This window comes from Meleagris gallopavo, chromosome 19 (genome assembly GCF_000146605.3).
Source record: "Meleagris gallopavo isolate NT-WF06-2002-E0010 breed Aviagen turkey brand Nicholas breeding stock chromosome 19, Turkey_5.1, whole genome shotgun sequence".
In the NCBI taxonomy this organism is placed as follows: domain Eukaryota; kingdom Metazoa; phylum Chordata; class Aves; order Galliformes; family Phasianidae; genus Meleagris; species Meleagris gallopavo.
In genome coordinates this window covers 6,274,558-6,287,107 of record NC_015029.2, presented here as the reverse complement: position 1 = coordinate 6,287,107, position 12,550 = coordinate 6,274,558, and the positions used below count along the sequence as shown (strand labels likewise).

General features: G+C 51.3%; 1 protein-coding gene across 6 annotated transcripts in view; it reads right to left on the bottom strand.

Moving 5' to 3' along the window:
- The window catches only part of NTNG2 (netrin G2), a 36,738-nt gene extending 24,922 nt beyond the window's left edge, over positions 1-11,816 (bottom strand). For 4 of the 6 annotated variants that reach the window (XM_010720929.3, XM_019621470.2, XM_010720930.3 and 1 more), the window contains exon 1: positions 10,718-11,815. In XM_010720929.3, coding sequence (XP_010719231.1) covers positions 10,718-10,930 — 213 coding nt within the window. In that variant the 5' untranslated portion in view covers positions 10,931-11,815. Of the gene's footprint in view, positions 1-10,717 lie in introns of all 6 variants that reach the window. The other 2 variants (XM_010720931.3, XM_019621469.2) reach the window with 1 other exon arrangement.
- Between the last annotated feature and the right edge of the window lie 734 nt (positions 11,817-12,550).

Below are 12,550 nucleotides of genomic sequence, written 5' to 3'. Positions count from 1 at the left end.
GGCTGCGAGTTTGCTTTGAGCTGTGAATCTTTTGAAACCCCAAGTGCTTGTGGTCTGCTTTTAGGGTATCTAGTGCGTGCCCTGGGCAAAGCAGAGGGTTTCTCGCTCCCATAAATGGATGTTCTCAGGTACAATGTGGGGGATTGTACCTTGAATGTGGACATTAATGTATGTCATGAGGTGCTTTGGAAAATCTGGTCTTTTCAAACTCCAGTTGGGCTACCAAAAGTACTGGGATCTACTTAGAGCTGTCTGTATCCTGAATGTGTAAAATGGGTTTCTTTGCCTCGACGTGGCTCGGAGATACATTAGATGTGAGCAAGCCTCCAAAAGCTCCAAAGGGTGTCAATAATTCTCCCTTGAGCAGAACAGCAAGCAGCTGAGCTGTGTGTGAGCACTGGGCTCTCTGCAGTGCACGGAGCAGCAGCTGTGGGCAGAGGGGTCCTACAAGCAGCCAGTGCCTTGCTTGGTGCATGTGTGTGAGGCTGCCAGGGGAGGCAGCTAATGGAAAGGGGCACTGGTCCCATCCCAAAACTGGGGAGATGCTGTCTGCAATGGGGGATGTTGACTGTGGGCTCTGGGCTGTGCTTGGTCCTCTCCTGCTGCAACACACTGTGCTGGAGCAGGGAGTAAAAGAAGTTGGTATTGACATATTTAATATGCTCTCCTGACTTGTCACGTTCAGAGGAATTGTTTACCTCTGCTAATGAGACACAGCTTCCTGCTGGGGGATGCGGCTGCCGCTTAGCACAGCTTTACGGTGGTTGATGGGAAAGGAAGAAAAATGCACCTCAGCTGAAGCTATGGGGGCTCTGAGCACATTTCCTGTGCTGAGGCAACATATTGTGCTGCAGTATGCTTCTGCTGCAAATGTGGTCGTACAAATGGCTTAATAGGACAGCCCTGAAAAGGCCATCCCGATGCTCCTATCGAGGCTTTCTCTGAAGGTAGCTGAGCTGCACAAGGGAAGGTGGAAGGGCTGTCCTTGGATGTTTTCTAGAACCTGTGAAGGATGTTGTCAGTGGACATGGTGGATTGGAGTTGGACTTGGTGATCTGAGAGGTCTTTCCCAACCTTAATGATTCTATGGCTTTGCAATCAAACCACAATGACAAAACCTGGCCCAGAGCTGTGGGGATGGATGGTGGCACAGAGTGGGGCAGGTTTCGCAGGAGCAGCAAGGGGAAGCAATGGGGGTTTAATGAATGCAATGTGCCGTGGTGCAGACAGGGAGGAACAGAGCATGTCTCCCATCTGCTCATCCCAGAAAACAGAAAATGGAGGTACACCATCCCTGCTGGCTCCTGTACACCCAGACCTGTGCCTGCACATGTCTCAGCAGACAGCGAGCCCAAATTGGTCTTCAAGCACCCTGGGGTGGCACGTGGCTCAATTACTGCTCAGTTGTAACAGGGCAAGGGTGGAAATAACCTCTAAGTGACAGTGCTGGAAGTTGGGAAGAGCCTCAAAAGCCACCGAGTGAGTCATGCCACCATGGCTTCCTCTGCTCAAATGAAGTGTTCCTTTTTGGTTTTTGGCTTATTGAAATGTCCTTCCTCCTTGGGATGCTCAATGCACTTTCTGCTGGTGGGGTGGTTTCGAGTCAGCCGGGAGGGCAGGGGGGAGCGGAAACAGATGGCCGTAATTTGGCTGCTCCGCCGGTCCTGGTAAGATCAGTTATAGCTCTGTTGAAACAATTCCAGGTATTATTTTAGAATCTGGTTTCCTTATCCAAGCCATGTGTCCTCCAAAGAATCTGTCCAAAGTCTCAAGATATTTACGTCTTCAATCTAAAAGTCAGAATGCATTAGCTAGGGAAACTTGGTCTTCGTGCGCTTAAAATAAAGCAGCTCACTTAGAGTCTCACGCTATTAAATCAGTCGTGAATGTCCTCACGGCAACTGGATGCTGCAGATCCCTAGCTCAGGCTGCTCTTTTCTTGCGTGTGCACCGAGGAGTGCTGCAGATTTCTTCTCCTGAGCTCAGCCCAACTGGCAAAGCCCTGGGGAAAAGTGGCAAAAGCTGAGGGCAGGTTGTCACAGCCAATGGCACCATGGCAAAGATGTGTCTCCAAGGAACAAACATCCTGGGGGGTAGAGATGGTGTCCCGTTGGGGGTGGCACATCTGGAGATGCCCCCATGCTGGTGACTGCAGCCCATGGGATTCATTTCCCATTTGTGCTCTGCAGAAATGCTGCACAAGGGTCTGAAGATGAGAACAGGGATCTAGTTAGGGATCCTCCTAGGATTCCTTTGGAAACAAGATGTGTAAGGGCACAATGGGAATCCAGGGTGCTGCAGGGGAGCTGCTTCCCACTTCACTAGGAGAGAGGGAATAGGGAAAAACAGCCCCAGTCAAAGCCTGCCTGCTTGCTAGGGCTCTTAACGAGCGCACAAAGTTGTTTTGCTTTATTTTCCTGGCAGATAATGCCATTTTTAAGCCTCATAGCATGAAATTACATATTTTTGTAGGTGAAATTGCTTGATTAATCACTAAGCTGTTGAATATTTTAAACAAACCAGACATCTGTTGTAAATGGTGGAAGCTGGGCAGAAATAAAGCTGCAGCTTTTAGTAGATCTCCATGCCAAAGGGAAGCTAGAAAGAAATTACAACCACTAGCTGCACCGTGAAGAAAAGCAGTAATAATATTAGTAATATTAAAGAGAGGGGAGGAAAGATTTGAACAGTGAAAAATAAAAGGACATTGTGAAAGTTTGTACTGCTCTTGTAACCCAGTATGAGCTTTCAGCTGGTGCCTTGGCCAGGGGACCCCACGGAACTGCTGCTTTGCTGGGTCTCCTCTGCTCGATTAGGTTGGTGCTGAGGTAAGACCTTTGCTAGAACCCCAGTCTCACTGGGATCAACCTGTCTTTAAGCACAACCAGTGTCCTAATAAGAATAATAGCAATGTCACCAGCTTGGAGTAGCTCCAGATATTGTAACTTTGTGTTTTCAGCTGGAGTGAGGAATCCTTGGCTTTTCTCTAAGAAGATTTTTATCTGAGGGGAAAGAAATTAAGTACGTTTCTTGGGCAGAAAGGTCCATGCTGTCATGCAGTTTTTTCATGTGCACCTCCTTACGTTGTATTTTCCCCCAAAACTGGCTCTCAGAAAGCTCTCAGACCTTGATTGACTCCACGCTTTGTGCAAGAGAAGGGGATGGTTGGGCAGCGTGACCTCCCCTTCCAGCCCCAGCAGCATTAAAGACCCTGGGAAGGGGCTCCAGCTCCCTGTGGGCTGTGCAGATGGGACAGCCCCTGGTGAACAGGTTCACCCAACAGCCAGGAGCTCCGGGCTGAATGTCACCTCCGCCCACCCGGTGACAATCCTCTCCCCGCCGCTTTCCAGACATCTTAAGGAGCTCTCAGGTGCATCCCAAGGTCTTTCAGCTCCCTGCAGCGCGCCTATGACCCTGCCTTTGATTTTTCAGCTTAAAGATGAGCTGATTAGGTTTGCACTGTCCCCACGTTGCCTCGCACGGCAGCAAAGTGCTGGGGTTGGTATCAGATTTCCAACCAACCGACCCTGCAGAACGACCGCGTCGGCAAAATCCTGGCGTGCACCTGATTCCTTGCAAATGTCCCCACCGTGCTCTGATGCCACCGAGCTGCGGGTGTCCTGCAGACCACCTGTCACCGGTGGGACTGGTGGAGGACAGGTCCCCGACCCACAGCAGCCCTGGGTGGCAGCAGATGGCCCAGCAGTGCTGATGGACACCTCCTGCACGGCGTCTGCCGGGGATGATCATAGCGGGCAGAGGTGACATCTCTCTGTTCTCATCTCTCAGCGTGCAGATAACCCAAAGTTTGATTTCGTGGCTCCCCGTGGAGCACGACGTCGGGTTCGTTTGTGCTGTGGGATAAAGCTGGAAGGGAGGCTGCGGCGCGTTTGTTGTTGTTTCGCTCTTTACGCTCGAGTTCCCTGATTAATCCCCGGATTAATGGCCCCATCCGCTGCTCCCCGCGGGCAGGCGGCCTCGTCCAGCTGAGTGACAACTGTTCTCATCCCCTGCACTGACACAGGGTTAAACCTGCTTTCTGTGTGATGTGTGCATTGAGCGACTTCCCAGTTTTTTTTCTTTCAATATCTATTCCATGAAGCAACTGTTTCCCAGCCAGAATCCCACTTACACGAGGGAATATATGGGATTGTCCTAAAGCTGTTACTGGGCATTTCCACTCTTGCCGCTCTTGACCTGAGGGGTCAACGTCTCTGTCTGGATTTATGGGAAGACACGGTGATTTTATGATCAAAAATAACATCAGTGGGTAATTAAGTCTTATGCTTCAGGGCACAAACCGTAACCTGCCGGTGGCCGGGATGGGACTCCCACAGAACTGGAAATACTCACTGACAATTAATTTTCACTCTCTTCGTGGGGGCTGGGAGGGATCAGAGGGGTGAAACAACCGTAATTAATTTACAGCGATTATTTCCAACAGCTGGCAAGTGGCATAACTCAGCAGCAGTGATGTCTGGGAGCACGGAAATAATTGAGCAGAAATTATGAGGTGCGTCTGGAATGAGGCAGCCCCATGCCTTACTGGGCTGCAGGGAGTGGTGACATAGAGCCCCATGTCCTGGGGGCTGCAGGTGGCCCTTGGAGGACAGAGCTTCTTGGTTCCAATGCAGTGTGTCCTGGTGCCAGGATCATTTTCCCATTGTGAAATGATGGGATGGTCTCCGTTGGCTGTGACACCAAGGGGAACTGTGTTCTGGTATCTACCCTCTCTGTCCTTTCTATAGATTAGAGGCAGGGGGCTTGGAGTAGTTTGTTCTGGCTCATTAATGGCCATCTGAGATCCTGGATTGACCCCTGGACTCAGGCAGACCCTGCTCATGTGTCTCCAACAACACAGCCCAACACTGGGGCAGACAGAAGAGGGGAGATGCATAGCTGGGGATAAGGGGAGTAAGGGAATGTAGGGTGCATGGGGAGCACCTGAGCTCCTCCTGCAATGATTGCCCCACTTCTTGTGCCTACATGGGCAGTGTGTGGGGATGTTGGCTTGCTGCCTCCCTTCCCCTAGCTGCCTGCAATGGGCTCTGCTTAGGGCAGGGAATGCAAAAGGGGAGAAGAATGTCCTCGCTAACAAGCAGTTTCCTGTTTATTAGCAGGTAAAGACAGAGCTAGCATGAATTATTAATAGGGTGGAAATGGGGTCCCTCCACAGATCTGTGCTAATTCTGGCTCGGCCGAATGTCACTCCCTCTTCCTCCCCACTCCATCTTGCAGTGGTTGGGGGCATCGATTTCTCCCTCCCTTCCTTTCCACCCTCACATCTCAAGGTGTCAGAGCAAGGTCACCCCTGGGCGTTAGGACACGCTCCGCTCGCGGGATTCAGGATCCAATGAGTCAGCAGAAGCATCTGGGATTCAGAATCCCATGAGTCAGCAAATACGTGTGGGATTTGGGATTCCGTGAGTCAGCAGAATGCACACAGGGTTCAGGATCCCATGAGTCAGCAGAATGTGTGCAGGATGTGCCCAGCCTGATGCCTTGCTGCGTGCCTCTTTCCTTTGGCCAGCAGCAGACACACTGAGCAGCACGTTCCTTGCTCAAGGCTCTGCTGCTCCCTCGGGCCCATCTCTCTGCAAGAGAGAAGATGCAACCCGTGCTCACTGGCTGCTGCTCCCCTTCCCCCTCCGATCTGATTCTGAATTCCAGAAGCATCTCGTGCTTATTTCAGCCATGGTGTAATGCTGGAACAGATAGGCTGTACTGCATCCCATCCCCTGGTAGGGAAACTGAGGCAGGCAGAGAGTGAGGAGTGGGGTCTGGCATTACCCAGCACATCCTGGGCAGTTAAGCATTAGTTGCTCCTCAACTAAAGAGCAAGGAAACCTCAGCTCTTACCCCATACTCTTGGAAATGTTCCCCATAGTCTCCTCAATACTCCCACGTGAAAAGGGTCTGCACCATAGGACTCTGGACCACAGGAGTACAAAGGGAGTGCTTGGAGGGGAAGGCAGCTGCTGCCCATTTTATACCAGGACTGGCCCCTGTCCCTTGCCTATCCTCATAGCAATGCTCACACACACACAGACACACAAATCCCTTCACAGGCAGTAATGGACGAAAAAATCCATTGACACAACCAACTCCAACCACCTGGCTGAGCTCAGCCCGTTGCAAGGGTGACCCATTGCAGGAGGACCCCAGCACGGCCCTGACATTGCAGCAGTGATGGCAATTCCAAACCTATGGGGTGCCCCGAGCAGCCCCAGCTGCACTGCAGGGTCACCTCGGACCCAAACCTGTGTGTGCAGCCCAAATGTGGGTGATGTGAGGGTTAAGTGACGCATGGAAAATTCCACTCCTAAGCAGATAATCTGTGCTGGGTGCATACACACAGCACACAGCCCGGCCTCCTCCCATGGCATCATTTGTGAGCGCTCCTTCATTCTGACCTGGTAATCCCTGCTGAGCTGTAATAACCCCGTGCTGCAGAGCAGGGCCAGACTCACTTTGGAATGGGGCTGCACTGTTGCTCCTTTGGTGAGTTTGCAGATTAAGGGGTGACCTCAAGCATGAGATCCACCAGCAAGGCATGGGGCTGGGGGCTCTCAACCTGCAGACTTAGGCATGGATGCACAGGTTTAACCTTGGTGACTGCTTTTAGCTTGTCATGAACTGCAAGCTTTGCTTTTCCCAGGGCACACCCCTGCAGGCTGTGTGTGAATCCAGTTGTCCCATCCAGTCCTGTGCCTTGCTGCAGCAAGGGCTCTGTGCACAGCCAGCCTCTACCAGCAGCATGGCAGCGACCTGTTTGCTGGACCCGGAGTGCATTATTGATTCAGGACTCAGAAAACGCTTAGGAAGTAGGAAAAGTGTCCTGCTCTCTAAAAGCCTGAGCGCCTTGCGAGCTCAATACATGCAGCCTTTGCAGAGAGGCTCGCTACGCTGCCATTAATATTTTATTCTGTAAGAGGTCCGGGTAGTTTGAATGGGGGAGGGCAGAGCTTAGTGTTGGGGGTGAGAAGAGTGAGGAACAGAGGTGCTGTTGCAGTGCTCTGATGCGGGGGGAGCAGAGCATGGTGCTGGGCACCCCTGCACCCACACTACCTGCTGCCTGGGCTCCTGCTGCATGGAGCATTCCCCTCACTTTTGCTGCTGTATGCAAAGCATTTGGTTGTTTCATGCTATGCTTAAGCGAAGCTCTTCTTGAGAGCAGCTCATTCTTTCTCACTCATCTCTTTTAAGGTGGGAGTAAACTTTCTGCTCGCTGTACCAATTAAATCTACCTGACAGTCTGGGTTCTATCGCTCAGCCTTTTCCATCAGCACGTTGAAGTGACTCTTGTTAGGAAAGCACCATCCTGCTGTGCAGCGTGATGAATCCCGAATCGGGCATTTAAGGGAACTGCTGCAGACTGGGGGGGAAGAAATCCTGTTTGCTCAGCACTCTCTAATTTGAAGCTGAGCCTGTATTCTCTTGTTTTCTGGAAAGCCTCTGCTTTTGTAACACCAAGATCCTGCTGTACTGGAATGGCCTCTGTGGCAGCGTGCAATTTGTTGGGCAGCAATGCTGTGTGGTCCAGGGGTCTGACCCTGAGGGCAGGGAGCTGCTGACCCGGGTTGCAGAGGTGATGTGCAGAGCCCTGGTCCTGGGGAGTCAGTAAGGGGGGGGACAGGACCAAAAGGCACCAGTCCTCCTCCTGTGTTGAAATAGGGAAGCTTTGCAAATAGCAGCAGTTCCCAGTTCCAGGCACTCCTCCAAGGAGAGGGGAGGATTTTCCAGATGTTGTGTTAATGTTTTGGAGTACTGAGAGGGGAATGGGGCCGTTAACACTGCACAGATGTGACAGAAGGAAGCAGCGTCCCATCCCTGATTTGAGGGGTCATTTTAACATCTGGGAGTGGATTTCCTGTGCTGCTGAGAGTTGGCATTGAGGCACAGTGATTGTCCCCAGCACCGTGCAGGGAGGGCACAGCCAGCTCTGAGTCCAGCCTTGCTGAGGCCAAGGGTGGGCTGATTCACTGCAAAGGAGCAGAACATCCACTTCTCCTGGAAGAGATTTTCCTTTCCCTCATCCTGACTCCTGGGGTGGCTGCAGAGCTCAGAAGCCCAAGGAAAGAGCTTCTGTGCTCAGAAGTTTGTCTGCTTTTTCCAATTTTAGCATCTTGTTTAATAAGAGAAATAGCTTTTAGCACAAGCCTTTATAAGCTCATGTCATTCAGAAAAGTTTAGCTAAGAATTAAACTAAACGTCAACCTCGATTCAATGTGTAATGAATAAATAAAGCCTCTTCCTTTCATGTAGCCATGCCAAAGTCAACGAGCCCTATTAGCTGATGAAACAATGCTGACGCTAAATAAAAATACCCCCGACCCATCGATATGGGCTGAGAGCTCACCCTGCATCAAAGAGCATCGACTGAACGACAATGCCATCCTAACACCTGGAAATAACTGCTTCCATCTCCCAGAAATGCCATGGGAGAGTTGCTGCCAACACCTCTGCTGTTTTCCCACTTTGCTTTTGGAGGTGACTTGGAACCCCTTCGAGCTTTCGTTTCCTTGTCTGTCCCTGCCCTGTCAGGAGTGAAGGCACAATGCAGTTTCCAGGTGATGCTGCCAGAAGGGTACTGACATGGCCAGGGGACAGCTCAACAGATGGGCACAAATCAAAGCTCCCAATCGTAATGAGCAGTAAAACACTGCACTGCCAGAACAGAGCAGCCCAGTGTGACCAGCAATTGCTGCAAAAGAGAGAAAATGATCCTTCAAACAAATCTCACATTCCCCCACAACTCCTCGAGCAGAACATGCTGGGAGCTGTGTAAACCCCTATAGGCATAGCTGGGAAGTTCAGAGCCCCATTGGGTCCTGGTGCTCCTTCCAGCAATGGTTCATTGCCCATCTCCTGTCTGGCACTGTGTGTCTGTGTGTCTTTTGTTTTGATTACAGTTGTCCGAGCAGCACAGGCATCCTATAGGGCTGTGCTCAGGGTTAATTCTGAGCAGTGCTGGTTTAAGTTCACAGACAGCACCCTGCTGTTTTGAAAGCCACCAAGAAAGCAATAGAGTCACCCTAAAAAATTCTCTGCTGGACAGCTGGGCTCATATGGGAGCCCACCTGTTACGGGACTATAATCAAAACACAAAGGGAATTAAACAGGACAGGGAAAGGCAGTGGAGGGGGCTGCAAAATAACACCCAACGCTCTTTGTTTTCCCTTTCCTCAGGGAATCTATTGGGATTTTGCTGTGTTTCTGCCCCAGTGTCAGGCAGGGACAGGGAGAGGCGAATCCGTGTTGTGTGTTGGTGCAGCTCTCGCTCACAGCTGTACACAGTGTGTGTGAGTGGTGCAGCGTGTGCTGTCACACACTGCGAGGAAATGCTGCTGGCGCCCAGAATAGAAGGGTTTCAGCTGGATATTGACTGAACAGGGGGAGGCAGAGAGCTGATCCCGGGTGGTGGCTTTTACTGGAGGAGGGCAGTGGAGCTGGAGCGCGGAGCAACGTCAGCCAGGGAGTTTGCAAAGAGGGAGCAAAGCAGAAAGCGATCTCTTGTTCATCTTTCATCCTTCTGCAGACAAATAAATGGAAGTCCGGACTGCCTTACCAAGAATTAACAGCTCTGTTGACATCTTTGAGTTTAAGCTTTTCTTTCAAATGATCTTTTAAAAGGAAAAGCTGCTGCTTTGCTGGAATTAGGGGAAACGGCGCTGGTTTCAATGAGCCCCCACAGGTTGGGCAGAATGGGGTAAATAATGGTGACATGTGGTGATGGTCTCAATGTTCAACATCCCACGGTGTATCAGAGCTTTCCTCTTGGCTTTTCATGGGAAGCCCTGAGCTGGGGGACTTTCCCAGGGGGAAACTGAGGCATGGGGTGTACAAACCTGGACAACGTTGGCAACAGAAACTTGGCCTCCTTTCCCTCTTGCGCTGCTAACTGCAGTGTGGTGCTTCCCCAGCACCCCTGGCTTGGTGCCCCCATGGATGCTCTCCCTGCACTGGGGGCTGAGTTGTCACCACTGGCAGTGGGAGGGGACGCTGTGGCCACGTTGCTGCACTCTGCTTTGACCCCTGAACTCTTTTTACCAATGCAAAGCCTTGTGAATTATAAATCAGGTGCTCCTGCTGAGCTTTGTGGTGCACGGAATGAAATGCGATGATTAATATTTAAGGGAAAATAAGTTAAAAGATTTTAACTGCAAGGGCAAGTGTCTGTCCGCGGGCTCTTTTCACGTAGGGCAAAGGCAGAGCTGGGGTTTGGGGACATCAGTGGACTGGAGCCACTCTGAGCTCCCATTGGTACAGCACAGCCCCGTGCGGGTGTTACTGGTGCAGTGCTCCAGGTTTGGCAGCTTTTTGGGGTGGGTCAGCAGTGACATCCCAATCAGCTGTGCCCATCCCTGGAGGTGCCCGAAGCCAGGCTGAATGGGGCCCTGGGCAGCCTGAGCTGATGGGAGGCAACCAGCCCACAGCAGGGGGTTGGAGCTCAATGATTTTTAAGGTCCCCTCCAACCCAAGCCATTCTGCGATCCATGCTCGGAGAAGTTCAGGTGATGCACTCACTGTTGGTGGGTATATCTGAATTTCAGACCCCACCACCCAAACCAGTCCACTACTTCCCACCACCCAACCCTGCTCAATGTGACACCAACATCACCACCCATAGTGAAGGTGTCCCTCCAGCAGCACCCAGCAGGATGCTCTTCCTGGCCACCCACACGCAGTCCCATCTAGCAAGGAGGGAAATACTTACATGAGTGCAGAACCTCTCCGGAGGGTCCCCACATGTGATTCCTGCTGGATCCACTCTGACTGTCACATAATCCTTCATCCTCATGGCCCTGGGCTGACATGCGTAGAACTCCCATGATGGGCCATCGTCGGTGGTCACCCAGGACTTGCAAATGTCATACTGTCCCATAGCCAAGGGGAGACGGTGCAGGAGGAGAGCCAGCAGGTACAGCATGGCAGCTGCGGCCGAGCGTGGGTGCCCTGGGCTGGGGACGTGCTGGGAGTCCAGGGGGAGGCGGCTGCTGGGCTAGGGGGTGCTCTCAGGTTCAGCATGGAAACTCCTCATTTACAGATGGTCCACTCTAGGGAGGTCAGGGTGAGGACAGGAGTGATCCCACGTTGTGTTCGGCTGTGGAAAGTTTCTCTCTGCACAGAAGCCAAATTTGCAAATGACTTGCTTGGGCAAGTTTGGGCTGGGATTGCTGCTCAGTGGTCAAAAGTCTTCCTTAACCTCATTTTTTTTTTCCCCCTTTTGTCGTATGAAAGAGCTTCCAAATCAGCATGAAAATATCTAGAGGTGACTCCAGTCAATCAATAGAAAGATCAAGTTCTGAGTCGCTGATGAAATTTGATAGGAGCAAATTGGAGAGGCTGCGGGATGGTGCTGGATCTGGTGTTCCTCGACCTTCCTGTCTGCTGCAAACGTGTCACTGGGTAGAGCGCCTTAAACTGTGGTCTGCTTTGACAATTATTGGGGCTTTGGGACATTAATGTGTCAAATTACTATAGCATCTGGGAGCTGGCAGAGAGGAGCTTTGGGGCTACAGTCCCCTTCTCCCAAAGGGTGACGGGGTCAGAGCTGCTGTGTTGGTTAGTGGCATCAGTGGAGTCTGCGCGATGGGCAGCGCCGTCCTCTGCTCCTGCAGTGCTGGGAGGCACCGCGTGCAGTTTGTCTGTCTGTCCACCCGTCTGTCCACCTGTCTGTGTCTTTTGGCAATGGAGCATCGAGTTCCCAAGCCTTCAGCTGTGAGCCACGCTGCTACCTGAGGTCTGGTCCCTCTCTCATGGTCAGAGCGAAGGGGGAATTCATTAGCGGGCTGCACCTGCAAATTGAAAGACAAATGAGTTGGGAGGGAGAGGGGGTGCATCTGGAGCAATGAGGCCAGAGGGTCCCATGGGAAACACAGCCCTCAGCTGGGTCTGTGATGCCAGACAAACGGCAGGGTCTGTAAAAGGGAGATATACAACTTTAATAAAAAGAAATCCATAGTAAGATGCTTATGGCTCTTCTGCTGTTCGGGAGGTTGGAAGGAGAGCTTCCCCCGCTTAAGGTATCTGATTCTAATGGCAGCTGGACAACAATTGCCCTAATGAGTCTTCAAATAATATCAAGAAATAGCTGGAGGTCATTAGAGGATGGAGAATATGCAGACACAGACTGGGGACAGACAGAAAATTGAACGTCTTAAGGAGATAAACAAATAAATGTGACAGCTGGGGAGACGCATCCACAGTCCAACATCCCCACATATGATTTATCTGAACAATAACATTTAATAAAAAGCAATTTAAAGTCCTAATAACACTTAAGGTTTACCCAATACAAGTAGCAATGACCTTCTCAGTAGTCATTTCAGGTGAAAACAACAATTCTGCAGTTTTGTTGTCTTTCCACCGGAGCTATACAAATCTTTAGTAATTGCAAAACCAAATGACAAAGAACTGAAAAAGGAGAGTGAAACCCTCGGCCAGCAGTGGAGAGAGAGCATCAGAGGAGAGGTGGGAGGCAGACATCCAGAGCGGAGACTTGGCTCTTGGTCATTCCCTCTCTACTGGCTCCTCCAACTTTTCTCCC